At 39.7% G+C, this 16,234-nt stretch overlaps 1 protein-coding gene across 2 annotated transcripts in view; it reads left to right on the top strand.

The window, feature by feature from the left end:
* The window catches only part of LOC124606984 (2-oxoisovalerate dehydrogenase subunit beta, mitochondrial), a 78,057-nt gene extending 65,659 nt beyond the window's left edge, over positions 1–12,398 (top strand). For both annotated transcript variants that reach the window (XM_047139124.1, XM_047139125.1), the window contains exon 8: positions 12,006–12,398. In XM_047139124.1, coding sequence (XP_046995080.1) covers positions 12,006–12,146 — 141 coding nt within the window. In that variant the 3' untranslated portion in view covers positions 12,147–12,398. The remainder of the gene's footprint in view (positions 1–12,005) is intronic.
* The last annotated feature ends 3,836 nt before the right edge of the window (positions 12,399–16,234 follow it).

Here is a 16,234-nt window from a genome sequence, read left to right as displayed (position 1 = left end):
GTCACATGGCTGATTAAATTTGGGAAGTTGACATAAATTTTTCCAAACATCCACCATTAAACCATTCATTGACATCATAACTCTCTCATGTATGGTACGTGGTATTCAACTGTTGAACACCCGAATTGCATGATTGACACAGCTTATAGCATTGATAAGTTGATGTCTAGATGTGCTGTCTTCTTCATATGACCCACCTGAATGTTTCTGTACAAGAGCAGCTTATAATTTGTTTTAATAATTACTTTACATCAAGTGATTTTTCTGACATTTGAAAATTAGTTTCAAGTTCTCGTAATGTCACAAATAAATGGTTTCAAGATACATATTTTGAGGAAATTTATCTCAAGCTGATAAAAATCTATTTACAAAGTGGCAGTATATGAAAACACACAGAAATGCATAAAATTGCTGATTTCCAGAAACATGAGCATTATCTGGCAGAAGAGAGAGAGAATAGTAAGAGGAAAAAAAATTTATAAGGCTTAAGGTTGTGGGAGAACTAACTATTTCTGTACCCCTAGTTGACACTCCAACTGCAAGTGATTTTCCACTTTTTCTGTCCGAAATTATGGGCATTCTTATTCAATAATTGGAATAGTTATAAGGATAGTATTAAAAGGAATGCAACAAGGGAAAAAAAACTGAATTTAGAAGCAAGTTTTAATAGATAGATGACTTGCATAACGTGGGAAATGTGCAAATCATGTTCAACATTGCAAATGCACAAGAAGCTTACTAAAAAAAAATTCTGGGTGTGATAAAGCTTCAGCAAGGTTCTGTAAACAAGCTCACATTGCAATCTTTGTACCATATTCTGGTATCTTTCTATCCTTCCCCCATCAGAATTTCTTCTGGAACAGCATACAGCACATTTTCTACGAAGTTTCTTTTGTATTGGGCTCAGAAGTATGTGGGATATGACGTGCCTTTCTATCTGTCTTGTATGTGTTTAAGTAATGCTTGTATGTATTTTTTCAAAAGTCTCAATTACATTCATCCTAAATACCAAAATTGTTTTCTTCATGTTTGAATTTTTCTGGAATATAATAAATTTGTTAAATAGATACTGATCAATAAGATGCCAAATTTTTTGTTGTAATATTTCTTCTGCTGTTTCTGCCATGGTCTTGTAATGAGGAAGTTCTTGAACAGCTCTGTCAATTCTCCCATTTTATCGTTGTAATCAGATATCAGTTGAGGTTTACTTTTTTATTGTCTTCTTTTGTTTCTATTGTATTCAATGATGGGTTGAGTACAGTGCTCAAAGTACAAATTGTTTTTGCCATTTCAGGACCATGACTTCGCCTCTTTGAAAAGCTCTGATTTCTCCCTTTTTAAGTTTTATGGCTGCAAACAGTCAGTAGGTGTGATCCCGTAGATTTTCCCGGCACCGTATATGAGTATGCTCTTCACTGTTATGTATCTTCAATACACGATATTTCAGCGACCCATCTGGCCGCCATCTTCAGGTGTCTACTTGCTTCAAGAATTCCACAGATATCTATTCTGCATTGGACCAAATAATCAGCACATCCAGCTGATGTGTAAAAATTGTCAGTTGTTACAGAATAGCCTTTGTGTAATAGAGAATCCATTAGATGTAAAGTAGCTTTGGCAGACACAGTGTGTTCCTCATACTTATCCAAATATGGTGTACCTTTGCCAACATATCAAAACGAGATCTTTTCATTGGTATATACCATTGTTTGTACACTTTTCTTTGGAAAAAATCAAACAATGGAAAATCGAGAATGGAATGTAACAATTCCAGAGTGGGAAAGTTGCTACTCACCATATAGCGGAGATGCTGAGTCGCGATAGGCACAACAAAAAGATTCACACAATTATAGCTTTCGGCCATTAAGGCCTTTGTCAGCAGTAGACACACATACACACACACGTGCACACACACTCACGCAAACGTAACTTGCTCACATGTCTGCAGTCTCAGTTCTATGAGACTTCAGATGTGTATGCAGGTTGCATTTGCGTGAGTGTGCGTGTGTGCTGACAAAGGCCTTAATGGTCGAAAGCTATAATTGAGTGAATCTTTTTGTTGTGCCTATCGCGACTCAGCATCTCCGCTATATGGTGAGTAGTAACTTTCCTTCTCTGGTATTGTTTCTTTGGAAAAATGAATATATATCTATAAGAAGCTTATAAATATAAGGAGTTCTTAAAGAGTATATAAAAATCTTAAACAAGTAAAACAACTGCAATTTCATAAACTGTAGGCCTCAATAAAATATTTGTCACATAAAATACAAGAATAACTTACCTCCCTATTATTGTTGTTATCATCTTCTTCCCTTTCTCAGACATTATGTCTTCTGTTGTTGTTGTTATAATCTGAAATTTCTTGCATTAACATCCTCTTGTGCAGCACTGTTGATTTTTAGATCATAGTGAAATTTTTGCTTAGTTCTTTAAACTCTTCCTTTTTTTTTCTTCTTTGGTCCTCAATTTCAGTTATTCCCTCCATCTTTTCCGTAGCTGTTCTTCGGAAAGTGTTTGACTGACAACAAAATGCAATACCCACTGTCTTCTGTGCTCTCTTTAATAACTCATCAGCCAATTTTGTTAGCTTTACAATATCAGTTTCTAAACAAGCTCACTGCTTGTTTAATGATTTAAATTCTTCTTCAGTTTTCTCTTTCTTTCAGAGACACCTTCAGCTTCCTTGCCTTTTTTTGTTCTCAAGATACAGCATGTATCTCTGCCTAGTGTTACTTGCTGGACACACAAGCTCTTTTGATATTTCCACTTTTAGTAAGCCACCATAAAGACTGATGTGGTATTTGCTTATTCTCAATGAAATTTAAGAACACTCCTTTAGGTTTTCTACATCTTCCAACATTTTGTTTACTAAGAATCCTCTGCGTATGGAGGCTTGTCCATGTGACAATATCAGCAGAATTTTTACATCATCTGATATTTTCAAACAATATATTTAAAAAAATCCAATTTAGAATTCTGGGATATGGGATCAAAAGTGGAAAAAGTGGTGCATGGATCAGATTCTACAAAATTTCTGTACTGCAGGAGCAGGCTGTCACATTCATCTCAACAATCATTGTTGCTGTCCACCAAGTTGATGAAAATCATCCCCATTTTCTCTAGACAGGGCTTTTCATTTGACGCTGTATTTCTTGGGCCCAGACAACAAATAAGTCTAACTAGAGGATAGTTTACTAGACACTTTTCTACAATCTTTTAATAAATGCAACTGTAAACTTCATAGATTCATGTTTTACTTCCATTGTGCCTCTCTCTGTGACTTTGTTGCTATTTAGAAGTTCCTTCAATAATCGATCCCCAATAAATCCCAAGCTAAATTTTGATGTGTCATTCCAAGACACTTTTTAAAATGTGAACTGTGCTAATTTTGCTGAAGAACTGATTACTGTAAGTTTTTCTTCTTTTAACACATTGAATGTTGACAGTAAATTACAGATCAAAGTTGTCAAATCTGCAGCAAGAAATGGAAGCAGGGATTGTATCACTTTGATAGTGAATCAAAAATGTCTCAGTAAGTTTTGCAAAGCAAAGAAACAAGTTTAACTAAGCTTATCTTTTTGGATTTTGTATGGCAGTGAATGACTTAATTTCATACATAGACTGGAAGCCAAAGGAAATACAACCTACCCAGGAAAATAAGGCACAATTAAAACCTAGCAAAGTTGAAGCCTGTAATGCATATTTTTACGTGCAATGCTAAAAATGGTGGGAAGAACCTCTCTTAACCCAAGAAGATATCATTGATTAAACAGGTGTTACCAAAAAATAAATATTACCATATTTATGTAAAAATGGCATACTTAATATTTGTATGAAGAGGAATTAATTTGTTAAAGAGAAAGAGCTGTGTGTAGAAACCCCCAATCAGAAGACTTTTACTTTTGTTTAACAAGTGTTTAAATGCAGCCCATTGCCTACACTAGTGACATCGTTCTTCGGTTGAATGAAGCTGTCCCCACTATCTCTTAGTATTGTGCCTAAAAGTTTGAATACTCCATTTTGGCATACTTTAAGCAATGTTGTGCACTATAAAGTAATTGTAATTTTGGACCCATTAACAACAAACATGTGTAAAGGTCTGTCCTCTGGTGGTATTTCCAACCAAGTTTATCAGGACAGCCACAAGTCGCAGTCAGTATGTTTTATTTTTACCACTTTTGCTCTATAATTTTACAAGACCATCATTAGAAACTGATTAAAACACAATAATTGGGTGATTACATTGTTGGCAATGTAATCAGCCAACTACTGTATTTCAAACAGTTTCTGATGATGTCTCTTGTAAAGTTATGGATCAAAACTGGTAAAAAATAAAACCTACTGATTGCGACTTGTGGCTGTCCTGGTAAACTTAATTTCAGCAGTCATTGTTTCCCCTTCAGATGATGCTTGTGCTCTGCTATATTTCTAATTGTTGGTATAACAATAATGGAAATTCCTGGATGGAACAATAAGTAAAATACGTGAAAGGCAACCACTCAACTATAGCGGATTGATGGGTGGCAGCTTTACCCGGCTGGCCCCCATTTCCATAAACTTGCCTGTTCCTCCATCCTTCATTGTCTAATGCCTTCAGGCTTGCAGTCAGTGTCTTGTGAGCTAATTTGATTTCCACTCAGAAATTATCCATCTAGAAGGGAGTCATTCTTTGTCAGTCGTGCTTCGGACTGTGCCATGCTGTGGCCCACAGGCTCTGCTTCCGAGGCACCTCCTAGTCTACCCAACGCCGTGGATCTGCCCTCACAGCAGGGTGAGTGGCGGGTGGTAATGCATTTGTGTTGCTCGAGGTGGAGAAACAATGTAGAGACTGGCTGTCTGGCCTGACATGGACAGGCGGCTGCTCCTTTGGCAGGGTCCAAGCAGGCACATGAGCAGAGGGGTTAATAGTTATCAGGAGCTCCAGTGTTGGGCATGTTATGGAGCCCCTTAGGCAGACAGCATTCATGGCTGGAAAGAAAGCCAATATGCACTTGGTATGTCTGCCAGCGAGGCCTCATCTGAGATGTGGAGGTGACATTGCCTGCGGCTATCGAGCGTGCATGGTGCAGTCCTCTGCAAGTTGTGGCTCACATCAGCACCGATGATGCCTATCACACAGGTTCTGAGGCCATCCTCAGTTCATACACACGGCTGATGGAGGTGGTGAAGACTGCTGGCTTTGAGCATGGGGCGCAAGCAGAGCTCGCAATTTGCAGCATTGTTCCCAGAGTTGATTGGGTTCCTTCAGTTTGGAGCCAAGTGGAGGGTCTCAACCAAAGGCTTCGTTGACTCTGCAATGGTCTTTGCTGCAGATTTCTAGAAACTACGTTGTCGTGTGGGGATTTGTAGGACTCCCCTTGATCGGAGGGTGCGCTACACAATGGAAGCAGCTACTCAGGTAGCAGAGTACATGGAGTGCGCATAAGGGTTTTTTAGGCTACATAGTAGTTTGAGGTGTTCTGATGAACAGTCACCAGTTGATACGCAGCAAAGGAAGCCAGACAGTGTTCAGAGTAAAGACACTTTGACTGTCAAAATTTTATTAGTTAACTGTCGAAGTATTAATAACAAAGTTCCCAAATTTATTGCCATCCAGGAAATTTCTTGCTCTCAAATTATCTTTTGATCGACAGCTGGCTGAAACTCAAAGTGGAAAGCTCCGAGATATTTAGTGAGTCATGGAACATATATCGCAAAGAAAGATTAGAGGCCATAGGACGGGGAATGGTTATTGCATTTGATAAAAATCATTGTCTCTATTGAGGTCGAAGTTTAGCGTGACAGTGAAGTTATCTGGCCACATATAACAGGTGTAAGCGAAAACAGATTAATTCCTACTCCAATGTGACAGTTATAGAGTTATTGAAAGTAAGTCTACAGTCGGTAATGTGGAAGTACCCAGATCATGCAATACTAGTTAGAGGCGACGTTAACCTCCTGAGTAGAGACAGATGCCTATGGATTCATTGCAGGAGGTACAGACAGACAGTCATGTGAAATACTTTCGAACACAGTTTTCTGAAAACTGTCTGTAACAGCTAGCTCTGCAGCTCACACGCAATAGAAATGTCATAGCTCGTGTAGCTACAAATAGACCAAACCTTGTCAATGTTTCTGCTAGGTAGAGCAGATAAGCAGTTGTTAGCATCTCACTTAGACAGTGAATTGATATCGCTTAGTCCCAGTAAGATGGATGTATAGAATTTATGGGCAAATTTGTGGGCAAAGTTTGAGGATTTGTGGGCAAAGTTTAAGCAAATTATAGATTGTGGTCTGGAGAGTTATGTGCTTAGTAAGTGTATAAAGAATAGGAAAGACCCACCATGGTTTAATAACAAGTTTCGGAAGATGCTGAGGGAGCAGAGGCTGTTATACTCCAGGTTCAAAAGAGAACACACAAATGATGACAAGCAAAGGTTAGTAGAGATTCATTCATCTGTGAAAAGATCTATGCACGAAGCATACAACTGCCATAATCGTATCTTAGCAAAAGATCTGGCAGATAACCTGGGAAAATTCTGGTCCTATGTAAAATCGCTTAGTGGGTCTAAGGCTTCCATTCAGTTCCTTGTTGACCCATCTGGTGTGGCAGATAAAATAGCAAAATGGATGCCAAAGTCTTAATTATCACATTCAAGAAATCTTTCACACAGGAGAATTGTACAAATGTATCATTTGACTATCAGACAGACTCTTAGATGGACAACACAGTAATAAGCATCCGTCGCATAGAGAAACAGCTGAAAGATTTAAAAACAAATAAATCACCAGACCCACATGGAATCTCAGTTTGGTTTTACAAAGAGTTCTCTATGGCATTGGCTCCTTACCTAGCTTGCGTTTATTGTGAATCTCTCACCTAGCACGAAGTCCCAACAAGCGACTGGAAAAAAGTGCAGGTGACTCCAGTTTATAAGAAGGGTAAAAGAACAGACCTGCAAAATTACAGATCAATATCTCTAACTTTGGTTTGCTGCAGAATCCTTAAACATATTCTGAGTCTGAATGTAATAAACTTTCTTGAGACTGAGAAGCTAATGTCCACAAATCCCAAGGCTTTAGAAAGCATAGCTCTTGCGAAACTCAGCTTGCCTTTTTCTCACATGATATACTATGGATGAAGAGCAACAGGCAGATTCCATATTTCTAGATTCCTGCAAAGCTTTTGACATAGTGTCCCATTGCAGGCTGTTAACAAAAATACGAGCAAAATGATTTGGCAGACAGGGTGGGCAGGAAACTGTGGTTGTTTGCTGATGATGTGGTGTACGGTAAGGTGTCGAAGTTGAATGATTGTAGGAAGATACAAGACGACTTAGATAAAATTCCTAGTTGGTGTGATGAATGACGGCTAGTTCTAAATGTGGAAAAGTGTAAGTTAATGTGGACAAGTAGGAAGAACAAATCTGTAATGTTCAGTTACAGTATTACCAGTGTCTGGCTTGACATAGTCAAGTTGTTTAAATATCTGGGTGTAATGTTGCAAAGCAAAATGAGATGGAAAGAGCTTGTGACAACTGTGGAAGGGAAGGTGAATGGTCGACATCGATTTATTGGGAGAATTTTAAGAAAGAGTGGTTCACCTGTAAAGGAGACTGCATATAGAGTGCTGGTGCTACCTATTCTTGAGTATTGCATAAGTGTTTGTGATCCACGCCTGGTCGGAATGAAGGAAGAAATCAAAGGAGTTTAGAAGCAGGCTGCTAGCTTTGTTACTGGTAGGTTCAAACAACACACAAGTGTTCTGGAGATGCTTCGGGAACTCAAATGGGAATCCCTGAAGGGATGTTCTTTTCAAGAAACACTATTGAGAAAATTTAGAGAACCGGCATTTGAAGCTGACTTCCGAACGATTCTACTGCTACCAACATACATTGCGCGTAAGGGCCGTGAAGACAAGATTCGCGAAATTAGGGCTCATACAAAAGCATATATATAGTCATTTTTCCCTCTCTCTATTTTCAAGGAACAGGAAAGAAAATGACTATTAGTGTACAGGGTACCCTTTGCCACACACTGGATGGTGGCTTGTGGAACATCGATGAAGATGTAGAAGCATTTCATCCTAGTTTACCGAGCGAGGTGGCGCAGTGGTTAGCACACTGGACTCGTATTCGGGAGGACGACGGTTCAATCCTGTCTCCAGCCATCCTGATTTAGGTTTTCCGTGATTTCCCTAAATCGTTTCAGGCAAATGCCGGGATGGTTCCTTTGAAAGGGCACGGCCGATTTCCTTCTCAATCCTTCCCTAACCCGAGCTTGTGCTCCGTCTCTAATGACCTCGTTGTCGACGGGACGTTAAACACTAACTACCACCACCACCATCATCCTAGTTTGTTAGTCACTGTCAGTGGCTCCATACTGAAGCTTATATATTTACTCATATTATCTTCTCTGTTCCTTCTGCAATTCTGTTTTGAGAATTAAGCTCATCAGAGCTCATTTGTACATTATTCGTTAACTGCTTGTTGAATGAGGTTGGTATGTCGTGAAGATAACAATGTGGAATGGAACCCCAACCAGCTTCACAATGTGTTTTGTTAAGTCAATAATTCAGTGATCAAAGCTAGAAAATACAACCCATGAATATAGAGGTGTAACCACTGCCTGCATGAAAAAAGTATATCTGCATCATTACTTTCCAGTTCAAATATAAGTACATATCTTGAATTGCAGGCAGCCACATCCAAATGTCCACATTTTTATATAAAGATAACTAACGCCACTTTGGCTGTAGAAAGTTTATTGAAACCATGACCATTTTCATGGCAGTTTATGTGCATGCTCAGGTGATGTAAACAGGGATTGTGAAGGAAGTATTTCACAATTTTTCTTTGTACACAGGCTTAATTAAAACTATTACATGGAGAGAATAGACCCACAATTAATTAGTTATTTAATTGTGTCTAAAACATTATTTAATGCTTTTCTTTGAAGTCTCTGGTTGTCCTTCATGTCACTGTTAAAATTAAAACCTGGTAGAAGCATTCGCCAAATAGATAAACTGAGGTGTCCCTAAAATAAAATAAAATGAATATTTGGTGCAGAGAGAGTAAAATAAGCCCTTCAAAGCATGCAAAATTTTATATAAGCACCAATAAAAACATACCATAGTATCAGCTCGCTGAACTAAGTAGAGCCCTGTGCAAGCAACCATGAGGAAAATGCATTTGCACAGATCACCTCCAGCTGATGTTATGGTATTTTTTATTTGTGCTTGTATACAATTTAGCATGCTTTGAAGAGCTTTTTTTACTCTCTCCACAGAAAATAGTCTTTTTGTTTTGTTTTAGGGACACCCCCATTTGATCTATTTGACAAACACTTGTTGTAGCGGGTTTTAATATTATCATTGATGTGCATGATGGGGAGAGGCCTCAAGAAAGCATTACATAATGGTGTAGACACAACTACGTAAGTAGTTAATGTGTGGGTCTGTTCTACTCCATGTAACTGTATTCACTAAACCTGTGTAAAAAAAAAAAAAAAATTGTAAAATACTCCCTTTCCAGTCCCTGTTAAGATCACCTGAGGATGCGCCTAAACTGCCGTGAAACCGGACAGGGTTATAATAAACTTTCTACAGCCAGAGCAGAGTTTGTTGCCTTTGTATAAAAATCACACTTAAGTTAATGATATGAATATAATAGAGGGAAACATTCCATGTGGGAAAGATCTATATAAAAACAAAGATGCTGTGACTTACCAAACGAGAAAGTGCTGGTAGATACACACAATAAAAAACACACACAAATTTCAATCTTTCGCAATCCAAGGTTGCTTCATCAGGAAAGAGGAAAGGAAAGGGAAAGACGAAAGGATGTGGGTTTTAAGGGAGAGGGTAAGGAGTCATTCCAATCCCCGTAAAGACTTACCTTAGGGGGAAAAAAGGACAGGTATACACTCGCACACACCCATATTCATCTGCATGTATACAGACACAGGCAGACGTGTGTAAATGCAAGGAGGTTGGGCAGAGATGTCAGTCGAGGCGGAAGTACAGAAGCAACGATGTTGTTGAATGACAGGTGATGTACGAGGGGCGGCAACTTGAAATTAGTGGAGGTTGAGGCCTGGTGGGTAACGGGAAGAGAGAATATATTGAAGGGCAAGTTCCCATCTCCGGAGTTCTGATAGGTTGGTGTCAGTGGGAAGTATCCAGATAACCTGGATGGTGTAACACTGTGCCAAGATGTGCTGGCCATGCACCAAGGCATGTTTAGCCACAGGGTGATCCTCATTACCAACAAACACTGTCTGCCTGTGTCCATTCATGTGAATGGACAGTTAGTTGGTGGTCATTCCCACATAGAAGGCTTCACAGTGTAGGCATGTCAGTTGGTAAATCACGTGGGTGCTTTCACACGTGGCTCTGCCTTTGAACGTGTACAACTTCCGGGTTACAGAACTGGAGTAGGTGGTGGGGAGGGTGCATGGGACAGGTTTTACACCAGGGGCGGTTACAAGGGTAGGAGCCAGAGGGTAGGGAAGGTGGTTTGGGGATTTCATAGGGATGAACCAAGAGGTTACGAAGGTTAGGTGGACGGTGGAAAGACACTCTTGGTGGAGTGGGGAGGATTTCATGAAGGATGGATCTCATTTCAGGGCAGGATTTGAGGAAGTCGTATCCCTGCTGGAGAACCACAACACAGTCTGATCCAGTGCCGGAAAGTATCCGGTCACAAATGGGGCACTTTTGGAGTTCTTCTGTGGGAGGTTCTGCGTTTGAGGGGATGATAAAGTGGCTTTGGTTATTTGCTTCTGTACCAGGTCAGGAGGGTAGTTGCGGGATGCGAAAGCTGTTTTCAGGTTATTGGTGTAATGGTTCAGGGATTCAGGATGGAGCAGATTCATTTGCCACGAAGACCTAAGCTGTAGGGAAGGAACCGTTTGATATGGAATGGGTGGCAGCTGTCATAATGGAGGTACTGTTGCTTGTTGGTGGGTTTGATGTGGACGGACGTGTGAAGCTGGCCATTGGACAGGTGGAGGTCAATGTTGAGGAAAGTGGCATGGGATTTGGAGTAGGACCAGGTGAATCTGATGGAACCAAAGGAGTTGAGGTTGGAGAGGAAATTCTGGAGTTCTTCTTCACTGTGAGTCCAGATCATGAAGCTGTCATCAGTAAATCTGTACCAAACTTTGGGTTGGCAGGTCTGGGTAACCAAGAAGGCTTCCTCTAAGCGACCCATAAATAGGTTGGTGTACGAGGGAGCGATCCCCTCAGTTCCTTTCACCTATTAAACAACCATTTCGGCTAGTTCTAACATCTTTCTAGCCTAGAGTTTATAGCAACCACTAACTAGGGACGACACCATTCTTGGCTTGTTCATACATAACACCTTACTCAGAATTTCTCCTATACAGGCAAAACCATGAATCTCAATACCCCACCTTTTGTTGTGCAGCCATAATGTCATTCCCTCCAACCTGAAATTAACTGGAATTGCACTGTCTCCTGGTGTTACTGTCATTGTTCACTCGTCTCTGTTGGAGGAGGAGAGAGCTGAATTTTTATTTGGTAGTTAGTCACTTAAGTTTCTTCTTCTGAATAAGTCAGTCACGTCATTGAGATTCTATCCACCTTATTTTCCCTCTTCTGTCTCAAGCCACATGTGAGCATAAGACATTCTACTGTCATCTCACTACAGGATTTTCTTTCTCTTCATTTTCCTTGTTCCTCTCTCCTCATTTCAGTACACATTTCTTTGTCAAAATTGATCCATTTTGAAATCAACTAAGGCTTTGTCCTTTGTGACAGGCTTCCACATTTTTTCGCCTTAAATATTTCATGACATGACTCTTAATCTCTCATATTTTTCATGACGTTCTGTTGGATCATTTCTGTATTAGTTTAGACATGGTAATGTGTGTTACTCATTATAATACTGCCAGAGAGAGTGGGCAGAATGAGACAACTATAGACTGAGGTTAGCATGAACTTGTTTCTGCTCTGTTAGTAGATGTTTGTAATATTTCAAACTTTTGTATTGTATTTATTACAGGAAGAGTGTTTTCTACATCTGGAAGCACCGGTACAAAGGGTCACAGGCTTTGATACACCATTTCCATGTATCTTCGAGCCTTTTTACATTCCCACAAAATGGCGCTGCCTGGAAGCAGTACAAGCTGTCCTCAAGTATTAATGTTACTGTTTCTTCACCAGAAAAGGGGTATTCATTGGCAAAACTGCGTTAAAGTTCTTATTGTTATCTCTGTTTTCAGTGCATAACTTTCATATAATGAATACATGAAATATAGAAATTCTGAGCTCTAAAATAATCTTGTAAACTAGATGTTAATTGTGTCCACTTTAAATTATATATTTGTACTGTTGTTGTCACTGAAACTTTTATATGAATTTATTACTCCAATAAAATAAAAACTCCATAATTTTTCCCCTCCCTCTGTATTGAATGTTGTATCAATGAATGAGCATTACACATGTAACAGTGAAGGTTCTCTCAGCTGAAGTCAGTTGATATTAACAGAGTGTGTGTGTGTGTGTGTGTGTGTGTGTGTGTGTGGGTAGGTAGGTAGAATTGAATCATGTTGTATAATATGTAACTGTCATTGAAAATTTTGGCCGTGGTTGCAGTGGATCTACTATCTCATTATGCATTTGGATTAGGTACAGCTGTACAAAGTATAGAGAGTGGGAGGTGTATTGGTTTGCATAAACCACAACCAATGGCTTTGTGCAAAGATAACATCCTCCAATTTGCCGTGCAAAAAATGTTGATAAACAGCACTTGGCAATGCCATGGTAAACTACAGAGCTCTGTGTAGTTTCCCATCCACACATTGATATGAAACGAATAATAATACCAGGTGTACCGGTATGAAATGAGCGTTTTTTTTTTGTTTTGTTTTTTAATGAAGCACTAATTTTGAATTGAAAAGTAAAACCATTTTCTTCAAAGTACTGACCATTGCTTTCTATACGTTTTGACCACCTTTCTGGCAATTTGTGGACACCACGCCAACAGAAATGTTCATCTTTTGAAGCAAACCAATCAGACACCCAATTTTCGACTTCTTCATAGGAATCACAGTGTTCCTCAGCCAATGCGTGTCCCATTGATGAAAACAAATTGTAGTCGGAAGGGGCCAAGTCTGGTGAATACGGCGGGTGGGGTAGCAGCTCCCAGCCAAGTGTTTTGATTGTATCCTGAACCAGTTTTGCTTTGTGTGCAGGTGCATTGTCATGTAGAAAAATTACTTTGCCATGTCTTCTGGCCCATTTTGGTGTTTTTTTGATCAATGCATAGTTCAAATTGATCATTTGTTGTCTGTAGCGATTAGTATTCACAGTTTCACCGGGTTTTAGAAGCTCATGGTACACCACACGTTTCTGATCCCACCAAACACAGAGCATCGTCTTCTTGCCGAATCGATCTGGTTTTGCAGTCGATGTTGATGGTTGTCCCGGATTAACTCATGATTTTTCCCGTTTAGGATTCTTAAAATAAATCCATTTTTCATTGCCAGTAACAATTCGATGCAAAATTGATTTTCTTTCATGTCTTTGAAGCAAAATTTGACAAATGGGTTTTCGGTTTTCCATCTGTCTTTCATTCAATTCATGTGGCACCCATTTTCCACACTTTTGGATCTTTCCCATAGCTTTCAAATGGTCAGAAATTGTTTGTTGTGCAATATTTAGCATTGCTGCTATTTGCTTCTGCTATCTTCATCCAATATTACTTGCAATTCGGCGTCTTCCAACTTTTTTGGTGGTCTTCCACATTCTTGATTTCTTACATCAAAATCATTTCTGAAGCATTGAAACCATCTTTTGCATGTTGCTTCTGATAGAGCATGATCACCATATGCCTCGACAAGCATTCAATGCGACTCTGCAGCACTTTTTTTCAAATTAAAACAAAAAATTAATGCTTTCCGCAAATCATCACTTTCTGGTACAAAATTCGACATTGTTAACACGGTGAAAACATATCTTGTTCCCAGAATGAGATTTTCACTCTGCAGCGGAGTGTGCGCTGATATGAAACTTCCTGGCAGATTAAAACTGTGTGCCCGACCGAGACTCAAACTCGGGACCTTTGCCTTTCACGGGCAAGTGCTCTACCATCTGAGCTACCGAAGCACGACTCACGCTTGGTACTCGCAGGAGAGCTTCTGTAAAGTTTGGAAGGTAGGAGAAGAGATACTGGCAGAAGTAAAACTGTGAGTACCGGGCGTGAGTTGTGCTTCGGTAGCTTAGATGGTAGAGCACTTGCCCGCGAAAGGCAAAGGTCCCGAGTTCGAGTCTCGGTCGGGCACACAGTTTTAATCTGCCAGGAAGTTTCACATATGTTGTTGTTTGTTCCATGACTTGATGTATACTAAATATCTTTGACAGATGTCATACCAACCAAACAAAAAAAAAATTAAGGCTCGTTCACAACAAATGTTCCCTGTCGACACATTTGTATCTTAACGCTCATTTCATACTGGTACACCTAGTAGTGTCTTCTGCCTTAGAGCTCATTGGCAGATATGTAATCACCTGATGTGATGCTTTTTGTGGCTTAGGCACACACTTTACGTCATAAGGATGACTAACTGCTCATGCAGATCTTGCAAGAGTGTAGATGATTCATTCAGTAGCTGCAATTTGTCACAACATTTATTTTGGAACTGTTGTCTGCTTATTGTTAACACTTGCTTCTCCACATCTGGTATGTTAACTGTGCAATGTCTATCATGATCCAGTGTCTCCAAGCCACTGGAATAACTTGTTAAACTTTTTTGCAGTTTACCGTTTGTGACCCTGAAAACACACGCACACATCAATGAATGTCATGCTAGAAAATTATATCTGCTATTTCTCATATTGATTACTTGAACTTACTTTCTGTGTCTACACTGATACACTGCATGGAATCTCTAACTTTGTTTTCATGCTATCACGGCAATATGTTGCATTTGAAATGTCTGATGTAGGTTTTGACTGCACCTGTTACGACTGGATCATGAACAGTCAGTGGACTAAATACATGGACACACACAACAAATAAAAAATTAGTAGTGAATATAATCTGGAAGACAGCTTACACCAGTGGGCATTGAACATTTTTTACTGTACATAAACTTTTCTGTATCTCTGCACAGATTTGTTTCTGGGCGTAATTTTACAGTACTCCCCCACTCCTGTAACAATATGGGATATTCACAATATAACTTTCTTGATAGATGTATACAACATAAAAATTATTAATCTCTCACCATGATGATACTGCCTAAATAAAATGTGCTGGCTTATTGCTGCAGGAGGCTCACATTGTTTACAAAGATACATCATTTAGCTAGTATTGCTTCCCATGACCAGCTCACATAGTATAATGCACAGCACATTAACTCGGGAGGTGAGCCATGCCTGGAATGAATCTGAGATGCAGACTGGCAACTGTGGGCTGCTCACAGGCCAGCCAGAGTATGATTTTTAGATAGTTGCCCAAGCTTGTTTAGGCAAATTTTGGGCCAGTCCCCAAGTCGTGCCTCAGAGAATGCAATACACAAACCGTTAAAATTTGATGACATACAGAATTAAACTTCCTGGCAGATTAAAACTGTGTGCCCGACCGAGGCTCGAACTCGGGACCTTTGCCTTTCGCGGGCAAGTGCTCTGCCGCGAAAGGCAAAGGTCCCGAGTTCGAGTCTCGGTCGGGCACACAGTTTTAATCTGCCAGGAAGTTTCATATCAGCGCACACTCCGCTGCAGAGTGAAAATCTCATTCTGGATACAGAATTAAGTTTACTCGATGCACAGATAGGTGCAAACAACTTCTGCCCTTAGGTTACCTTGACGACAATGGCTTCAGGAAGAGCATCTAGCCACAAATTTAAATAATAAAATAAAATAAAATTTGTCAAATTCTAGAAAAGGTGATCCCAAACTAAAAGGAACAAATGGCAGGAGAAAAAAAAGAAAGAGGTGTTGCACTCTCAGACATCCACCGTGAAGTTTCATCAGTGTGGAAATAATACACCTGGTCACCAAACCTAGCCATCCATTGCATGATTGTCCATCAACCATACAGAGACAGATGTTCAGAAAAATCTTCATGAAAGCCAGAAACATCCTGCAAGTGACTCCATCCAAAACAAGGATAGAAAGTGGAAAGCATCAGCAGTGAATGATCCTCATTGGCCTCAGCCATCTGAAAATCTCTCTCCTGCCCCATGAGATTGCTTTCACTTTATAGTTGGGAGATTAGATGTAATATCC

Source organism: Schistocerca americana, chromosome 3 (assembly GCF_021461395.2).
Source record: "Schistocerca americana isolate TAMUIC-IGC-003095 chromosome 3, iqSchAmer2.1, whole genome shotgun sequence".
Lineage (NCBI taxonomy): Eukaryota > Metazoa > Arthropoda > Insecta > Orthoptera > Acrididae > Schistocerca > Schistocerca americana.
This window is presented reverse-complemented; position numbering and strand designations above follow the sequence as displayed.